Source organism: Opisthorchis viverrini (genome assembly GCF_000715545.1).
Source record: "Opisthorchis viverrini unplaced genomic scaffold opera_v5_42, whole genome shotgun sequence".
Taxonomy (NCBI): Eukaryota; Metazoa; Platyhelminthes; class Trematoda; order Opisthorchiida; family Opisthorchiidae; genus Opisthorchis; species Opisthorchis viverrini.
The window spans coordinates 2240721-2250598 of NW_008751698.1; the positions used below are offsets into that span (position 1 = coordinate 2240721).

At 47.7% G+C, this 9878-nt stretch overlaps 1 protein-coding gene across 1 annotated transcript in view; it reads right to left on the reverse strand.

Moving 5' to 3' along the window:
- T265_03127 (hypothetical protein) overlaps positions 1–9878 on the reverse strand; it is a gene marked incomplete at both ends in the record, with an annotated part of 56995 nt that overhangs the window by 7281 nt on the left and 39836 nt on the right. The window contains 3 exons of the mRNA XM_009167532.1: positions 860–934; positions 3092–3268; positions 3394–3487. Of these exons, the coding sequence (XP_009165796.1) occupies positions 860–934; positions 3092–3268; positions 3394–3453 (312 nt within the window). The remainder of the gene's footprint in view (positions 1–859; positions 935–3091; positions 3269–3393; positions 3488–9878) is intronic.

Sequence of the window (9878 nt, forward strand, 5' to 3'; positions counted from 1 at the left end):
TACCCGTTTTCTAATCGCCTCGTTACTGACACGCTGAGGCCATCCAAAACCAGCCACGCTTCTGAGGCATCGGTGGTCGAATGGTATTCGGAAGAAATAACTTGCCCACAATAGATGGACTGATCACACTGCATAGGTTAGGCTGGCTGGCCACGTGCTGCGTATGCCAGTTGACCGACTTCCTCGAAGGATTCTTTTCACACAACCACGTGAATGGTGGAAACGACTCATGGAAAGTGAAGCAACGACTTGGAAGCGAAGAATGGATGCCATTACCAGCAAACTCAGTTATGCTGGTCATTGCTGGCTCCGCGGGTGTGGACCCCAAGACGGGACACACCAACGGTCAGAGACAGTCGGAAATGACCCAGTCGCACCATCAGGTGTTCCTGCATGCAGGCTGTTGCCAAAATAATATTACATACAAAACTGGCGAGTGAACAGCAATAGCTAGCCATATGAACAAGTCCTGAGTCAGCCATTTGAGTGGGTCGAATAGCCTGGTCATCCCTCACATTTACTGGGTGTCTCGGCTGTACGGTTCTTCCCACTTAGGTTGACAAATGTGAACCACTGTTTTGGTTCACTGGATTTGTAGCTATCTCTACAACCCCGCCGACCCTTTCACTAGCGGAGCAAAGAAAGCATCCTCTAAATTATTTTTGAAGATAAAAGCGACATGTTGTCCGATTTCGTTGCGGAAGGACGGTGTTTCTCTCTTTTGCCGCCATCCAGAATGAACCCATCGAGAGATGTATCATCACTAGTTCGTTGTGTGAGTAAAACACAATTAAAATAATGGTTATGGTAAACCCACTAGGAGATTTATGACACTGCTGCACGAGTTGAAAAGCCTTACTTGGTATTTCTTCATGAAATTGTCCTGGCAGGCCATGACTCCTTGTGGACAGTGACGACAAACACAGCGTCCAGCCTGAAGTAAACTGAAGGCAACTCAAGATACCTTCCGCATTTTGGCTTCGTACTTCGCTCGTCTCTTGTACATCTTGTTCGGATTACAATGGCCGCCGCCAGACGAGCTAAACAAATGGACGTGAAGGTCGAGAAATACCTGCTGCTGCTGCTACTACTACTACTGCTGCTGCTCCGCTTCTTATGTCCTTTGCCCATAGTCGTTTTATTCGAAATTTCGTTCACGCACAGTAGCAAAAAAACAGTCGAGTCTCTTTAATACAGTTCCGAACTTGCCAAGGGAAGTTTCGATGACCTGAAAGAATACTTTGAGATTAAGGGGTTGTGTTGATAGTGATAAGGGGGAAGCAAAGCGAAATCAGACTGAAGATGAAAAAAATGACGACGCCCACAGATTGGACACTGGATTATATTTATTTTACTTTTTGTTGAACTAAAAACCTCCCTGACAGGTACTGTCTCAGGACTATCAACCATAGAAACAGCGCCCATCATCATCATCATCACCATCATCATCGCCATCATCATCATCACCATCATCGGGAAAACAAAATCAGTGTTGCCAACGATGCTTCACTGCTGTACTACCAGAGCTCATATAATTATACATAAAGCCTTAGAGTGAAAAGAAAGGAAAAAGGGTGGGTTAAGGAGGGAAACTAGTGCTAGTCTACACCCCAAAACGCTCAATCAGACAATCTGAAAGAAAGCCGACAACACGGCCGCCAATGACATCCAGAAGCTGCCATTTCTTGCAATGTATCCAACCAATCACAGGCGGGGTCACGGGGATCCAATTCTGGAAGGCGTACCACATACAACACCCAAACTCTTTCATATCTTTCTGCCAAGTCATATGTTGTTTACCTCGCGGTTTTCGCCATTCTGGAGGCATAGCAGCGAAAAATCAGTGTCGAACACTGATGTCATGATGTTCATGATGATGGGGAGGCACGAAGAGCAACACTCGTATCGGTAGACGGCGTTTCACATGACCAAGTCACCACGGCTGATGGCGTTGATGATTGCCTCCATTGAAACACCTGTTGCACAACCAAATACCCGTTTCTTAATAAACTCTTTAACAATCTGTTGAAGCCGTCCAAAACCAGCAACCCTTCTGAGGCGTCAAAAACCTTAGGACACCTCACATCATCTATCCGCAGAGGCCGAGTCTCGCCATACAACACAGCCCTTACTGTAGCCTGATACATGCGACCCTTAAGATCCAGTGGTTCACTTAATGGTGAACCCTCCTAACGCAATAAATATTTTTCAAATCTTTCATTTCTTCGGCCTTTCGGGTCCACCAAGCTTCTCGGTCTGCATGGACACTCAGTTTTAGCTAGCATCAGATGAAGCGTCGGGTGGGGCTGTGGTTGTGACCAGAGGGAATCTGTTACCGGGTTTCCAGCAAAGACATGGTCCCATCAGATACCCTGTGTTTGGATGAGGCTGGCTGGGTTGTATCGCAAGCAGAAGTTCCGGCTCTGAGTAGCACTTTGGATATGTTCTCCCAGTGGCCGTTTATATCTGACATTGGACAGACCAGCAGGCGTTTGAAGGACCGGTTCTGATATTTGCGTTCGATTTATGTATCCACTGGCATCTCATAGACTAAGCAGGGTGCGCGCATTTTGCGCAGACCTGAAAAACGAAATAAAAAACAGCAGCGTACAGGCGAATGACCGGAGTCAACACTGATGTTCCTGAGGGAGAGACAGATACTGATCCACTCGCGTTACCGATAACTGACGGTGATAGAGTCAATATGGATTCGGGACTGGTTCGTTGGTGGGCACCACGTTTCCAAGCAATTTCCACTGTTCCGGAAATCGGTACTACAGAGGAACAGTCTGTGATCGTCATACATCTGAAGCAAGCGATCTCAGTTGTCCGTGCGTCCCGTGTCCGATCAAAGAGGACCACCCAATCGGGCCCCGACAGCGTTTCGTCTACCTACCTCAACCTTCATGTCACAAGCAACCATAACGAAATCTGAGCTTTTAGCCCTTTGCAAAAGAGCAACTACAGCGTCATAGAAACTGTTTTAGGCAGACTCAGAGCTACAGTCATTTGGGGCGTAGGCAGACAAAATAAACAGGATGCGATAGATCTCACTCTCTATAAGTTCTCTCACAGACGCTGTCAAACGAACCGCGGAGAGGCGATTATCAGTGAACATCCAGTCAAGTAGAGACGCTCCCGATCGACCGCCCAAGACAATGCCCAATCCAGCATATCCAGCTGCAGCGGCCTCTGCCTCATCACAGATGCGCAGCCAGAACGGGGAGGAGGGCAAGAGGGCAGTCAGTTCGATCGAAGTAATTGCGTCCTGTATCCTTGTTTGACAGATAGTATATATCACTACGGAGGGACTCCAGTGTACGAGCAACGGCCACCTGTTGTCCTGCTTGATTCAGTGTGCGAACATTGAAGGCGGTCAAGTAGACAGCTTACGGGGTTTGAAAAGGCTTCGAAGTGTTGGACGTACAGGAGCTGCAGTTGAATGTGATGCATGGCAAGCAAAAAGGCCGGTTCTAGTTCCGGGGATCTGCGAAGAGAATAATTACATTTGGATGAGGCAAGGTAGAAGAGGACAAACGTGAAGGTATGAGAAAGGAGGCGTGGGCAGTTTTCGCCAACCAGTCCTGCTGTATGCAGCAAGCTAGGCGACCCGGCTGATAGCACCATGCGACGGCAGATGTGGCACGAGAGCATTGTTAGTTGTACCATGGTTGTACGTGGTTTGGGATACTGCCATGGCGCCCACAACTAGGGAAGAGAACGGTTAGCGTCCTCGACCAGAGTCTTTGGCTCAAAATCCTAACCGTAAGGTAGCGGTGTTTGGCAGGAAATGCAATTGGATTACCATCTTTATAGAACAAGTTACCACATGTGTTCCAACCCCCAACCTGGATAGCCAGGAAACTATGCTGATTAGGTCTTCAGCCATTGACCAACCTTTCTGATCCTATCCTTCGAAGGTTGACTGAGCACAGGGAGAGATAGATCCGATCAGCGCATCCGTAACAGGATACAATGATTACATCTTAACCCTCCGAAAGATTCTAGAACAGCGACACTGCTTCCAGAAACCAACAATGGTTGCATTTCCTGATCCAAAAGCTGCCTTTGACCGTCAAGTACTATAGCAGTGTCTGTAGTGCAAATGTGTCCCCCATAAATTCTTGGCCCTCCTTAAAGTGCTGTACTCCAACTCCTGCGGCCGTGTGAAGCTTTCTTCTGAATTTAACACCTCAGACAGGACTGTCCCCCTTTACCTTTTCTCCTCGACTACGTCAGTGATACAATCATGGAAGATTCACTATCAGCCTCCAGTGCCTGTGGGGTCGAAGAGCTCTCGGAGCATCCGCTCACCGGTAGGGAGTACGCCGAAGACATAGCTCTTTTTGGATCTAACACCGTGGCAATGTAAACGATACTAAATAATCTAAATAATTCCGCCTCACGGTTTGGGATGCACTACACACCGGCAAAGTGTAAACTGCTACTGCAAGACTGGATGGACTCAAACCCGACTCTCATGCGTACGGATGAACCGATTGAGGAAGTAGGAAAATTTGTTTACCTTGGTGTCTATATTAGTCCCGGTGGTCTCGCGAAAGATGATATTTCCATCCGGATTATGAAGACCAGGGCGGCTTTGTGAACTTGCGTCACCCGTGGCGCAGGCGTGATATCAGCTTATCCGTTAAGGGCAGAGTTTACAATTCTGCGGCGCGCTCTACATTTGTATACGGGTCAGAAATCTGGCCGCTGTGCGCCGAGGACGTCAAAAGACTTTCAGTGTCTTCAGAGCACTGTCCGAGTCTGGTAGGAACACCGGATCAGCAATGCTGAAGTGGGTCGAATGGTATTCGGGAGAAATAACTTGCCCACAATAGATGAACTGATCACATTGCATAGGCTGCGTTGGCTGGCCACGTGCTGCGTATGCCAGTTGACCGACTTCCTCGAAGGATTCTTTTCACACAACCACGTGAATGGTGGAAACGAGTCATGGAAAGTCAAGCAATGTCTTGGAAGCGAAGAATAGATGCCATCACCAGTAAACTCAGCTGCGCTGGTCGTTGCCGTCTGCCTGGGTGCCAACCTCGAGATGGACCACATTAGTGGTCGGAGACATTGTCAGCCATGGTCCAGTCACACCCTGGATAAACAATATTGTTATATAGCCCAATGACTGTTGAAAGTCGGATGTTGGGAATTAGGAGAGCCGTTGAACTCGAGATCCTAAGCCATCTCCTGAACCATGCAACGGAATAAAACCTGGGGAAGCTACAGTATAAATTTGACCGCTTTTGACAGAAAGCAGCGACTCAATGTATTCATGAATTCGACGCGTCCTTTCCACAAAGACGGTCACCATATTGTAAACTAGACCGAATAAAGTGACAGTCGTACCTGTTCGTTCCAAGAAAATACGGGTTGATATTTTTCAGTTTTATCAAGACTGAACCTTACGGGGATTTGGTAGTTTTTACGCCTCTATAACTCAATGAGCTATACTGAGAGGTGTTCGTGCGGTAATCACAGAGCCTCGTATATCAGGTTGGTCAATGTGTAGAGTTGTGATCAACACAATCTCTTGGTCCTTCATGTTTTGGGTGGCGACTTTTCCTAAGCATGAGGACTGCAATGACGGTCTTCTACCAACAAACGCTGTTTTCAATCATTCAATTAATCAACTATAAACCATGCACACTAGGTATATCGCTTAAAGCCTATAGAGCTTCGATCACCGGAAAACGAGAGTGTAAGGTATACAGCCATGCCTTGGAGGCGATGGAAGTATCGCAGCGAAAGTACAACCATGAACTGCGCAAGTACGACTCATCACATGCCGCATCGGTCGTCGCATGATGTAATCAGCCGAGTAGCCTTACTGAATACAACGTGGCGGGTAAGTAGGAACTACTTCTGACGCCTCCGTTGCTTCTTCACATATACGTTCTTTTGCTCCTTTACAGGTTGTCGGCGATATCGTTCTAAGTCTACTCTTAAAAAGTGACAGTTCCATTCGCCATCAATTGCAGTTGTCAGAAATACCTGCCCTTTTAGGTAAGAAAGATGTGCTTTCTACTGATATATATATGGCTGCTGAACTGACCTCCCCATTGGTTTGATCTTGCTTCCGGTGATACACTTCTGCTGATCAGGGAGCCATTGAGACAACTGCTGCTGGGGTGGGCATTGTTTTGCGCTACCAAGCTCAGTAGCTGTCCGTTGATAGTCCCCACTGTGCGATTTGTTTGGCAACATCTGTAAGGGATCCCCATAAAGGCACCAATGATTTGCTTGTTCATCGTGTCTGCTTATGTCACAACAGACTATGGGTCTGGTACACTCAGAGAGAGAGAAAGCTTTTATGACGTCCTGAGTGTTTTGTTACGGCGGACCAAGAGACAAATATTGTTGTGGTTGCCGGGGCTGTGGATGCCAAGCAGGTAGACTTAATCGAAACCGAAGTCGCTAAGCTGTAACACCCCTTCGGTGCCTAGCAGTCATGGAACCCGAAGGTTGCACGAGGGTGGGATGCTGTCGGGTTGCCCAGGCCTAGACAGGGGAATTCGGGAGGCAGAGGTCGGGTTCGAACCACGGACCTTCCGGCCAGTAAATTCGCGCACCAACCACTTGGGCCATCTCGCCCCCGCAAGTAGACTTAGCGCTGATAAAGCTCAACTGGATGGTCATCTCGGACCGGTTTCGTGACGTACGGACAAGAGCAAGCGTCTGCTGGAGTTATATACTGACCACAAACTCTTTGTGCAGTATTAACTTCCAAAACAACCAAAGCCGCTTGGACACATTAAGCTCCCGCATGCCAGCCAACCTTTAATACAGATAACGTGGGTCAATGGTCGACTGTCGTCCATTCTGGAACACCCGTGTGGATTCGGATCAAGCGCTTGTTGATTGCTGATCTTCGTTGAACTTTCAAGGGGCGCACAAGATGCGAAGACCTCACCTAGCTACTGAGAAGCTCTCATATCCTGATTTGAAACAGGTTCAGCAGAACCACCTGCTGAACTTCCTTTCATACACCACATCTGCTGATGCTGACTGGATGCGGCCATTGTTGAAGTGCAGACATAAGAGCTTGGAATTTTCTTCATTAGGCGATTTTAAGATAGTTTACCTACGGAGCTTGTCCCCTACAGCATCATTAGGATTGATTTCGACAGTCAATACATTATTACTAGGTTGAGTTATTTGGTATTCATTGGCACTGTTTACAGGCTCGGTATCAAACGACTGTCTTCTCATCCTGCTACGAATGATAACTGGAAGGCTTCTATCGGTTTTCATTATTGTGACCACGGAGAAATTCTTGAGTGAATTTGCATCCGCTTGACAATCAACCTTCGCTAATTTCATCGGCAGATCTTGAAGAGGCCTCCAGCAGTCCGAATGAACACAAGATGGAGCTTTGCCTGTTGAAAAATTGTTGCGAGGTTGGGAGAGCAACCGGAGACGTTCGACGATCAAACCACCCAAATATCGGGCAAAATCAACTGTCTGTTACCAGCTCTTTATTGGTCAGTGGTAAGTGGGTGTATGGCAGCGAGGGATCAGTGTTGGACACTGATGTCATGCTGTCAATGATGACGATTAGTTATACGGGAAGTGATTCATATGAGATAAGCGTGCGTCTGAAGCAGCACTTGCCATGTCTTCAGAGAGCTAGATCAATGAACCCATTTGGTGAACGCAGGACTTCTGAGTTTGAGCTTTTCGCATCCCGCGGTGGATAACACCCTACGATCGACAGTGCACAAGCATTAAACAAGTGAAAGTCCAGGCCTGTTGGTGTTGAGACCATGGCGGAGTGTAGGGGGTTTCAAGAGTGGCAGATCAGGAGAAGGAAGAGGTGCCTGCAGTCTAAGTCACTGAACTGATGCACAATCTTCAGGTGGGCAACTAAACACAAACTGGGCACCACTGGTCTTTCGGTGTAGGATAGGTTACAGATACATCCTTTTTACAGCAGTCTGCAATCTCTCAGTCTAGGGGTTCAGAGCCTGCAGGGCATATTCAACGTGTAGCTTTATACAGGCGCTTACAAGTTTTTTTGACAACGTTTAACCCATTGGACCAAAGGTGCGGGAAAGTAGATTGAGGTGTTTGTTGCATTGTGGTCCTCAAGGTCTGCTGAACAGAAATCCAGAGATTCCATTCGTTCCTCTTGACGTAAGCAATAGCTTCTCGCAAGTACACGGCTCCCAGATGGGAACGCCGACAACCCTTCCGTCGCTGATTAACAGCAAGTGGAATGGTAGAATTGCATCGCATGTAACCGCCCGCTTACTATAACTTTTGAAAGTGACTAAAAGGACATGGTCTTGGCGTTGCCCTGAAGTGCAGCAACACTGAATTTTCTTCGTTTGCTTTGGCCAGGGTGAAATTAAAGCAATCTGAGAACTAAGCTCCACCATTCAACTGTGGACAGAAAGACGGAGAAGTGGTATACACGACGCGGAGCCACGGGCGAAATCACCAAATTGGTGGTGTGAACTGAATACCATCGTCGGGCAGGGAGAGCAAAGATCGAAAACTGACGCTGTGGTACAAGTCGTCATCATCGACAACACAACAGCAGTGTAAAACACTGACGCTTTGTTCAACCAGGCACTATCGTCATTGTCATTTCGGACGCAACAAAGTATTCAGGCATCCTCCGGATCACGCGGAATTCAGCCTTAGTGCGAAACAACGGTCTCAAATAGTATAAGCCCAAGTAACTAAATCGAGGGAGACCACAGGTCTGTGGTGAACGAAACTGTGGCAGCTACAACCAGTGTACGAGGAGTACGCGGTTCTTACAGCTGACAATGATGATGATGATGACAGGTCTGTGGTTTCCCTTTCTTCAGCATTTAACCAAGACAGTTTATCTATGAGCCGAAGAGCGAAAATATCTCGCAGCATGTCTTGGACCGATAGGCGGACGTCAGAGCAGCTCATTCTGGGAAGAGAAAGAACCTGGATTAATGAAGTATTGACAGGGGTGAGGGTACTTGTTCGCAGGATTCCGAGTCCGAAAATATGGCAAAAGCGGCAGAACCTCAGACATGGAATCACAGACCTGCCTTTCGCAGCAATGTGATGTCCACGCAGACGGACGCAGACGTATTACACAGATGGTGGCCCAAATAACAAGCCTAAGCCAACGTGATTAATCAGCCAGTCCACCATCAGGGTCTGATTGGCTAAAGCCATGAGCCTAACAACCAATCACGTTTCAGCATCGGCAATATTGTGGAATGTCGGTAGCTCGGATTGGCTACTTGGTTGTACGTCTGTTCATCGAGCTTTGCAGTTGGACTGTAAGCGTGAGACACACTTACCTCTGCACTGACGATGTCGCATCGACACTGGCAAACCATTTACACACTGGAATGTCGTCGGATTGGCTACTTGGTTGTACGTCTGTTCATTGAGCTTTGCAGTTGGACTGTAAGCGTGAGACACACTTACCTCTGCACTGCACTGGTCGCATCGACACTGGCAAACCATTTACACACGGTGTTTCCTCAGTAGCTTGACGAAGGCCGCCTTCCCTCTGCTTGGAAGGAAGCGATTGTCACATCAATCTACAAAACTGGTGACCGACTATCGCCTGGCAGCTATAGGTCTATAAGCCTAACTAGCGTGCCGTGCAAGGTGATGGAACGCATTCTGAAGCGAGCCATCCTAGATCACCTTACTTCCAGCAATCTGATATCCCCAGCTCAACACGGATTTCTCCCAAACCGTTCTTGCGTGACAAACATGCTCGTGTTTATGGACAGCTTAACCCAAACCAAGGACGAAGGACTCATATCGGATGTCATATTTTTCGACTTCTCAAAAGCATTTGATAGGGTCCCACACGTCCCGCTGTTTCACAAACTCAAGTCTTACGGGATTCAAGGGAAAAT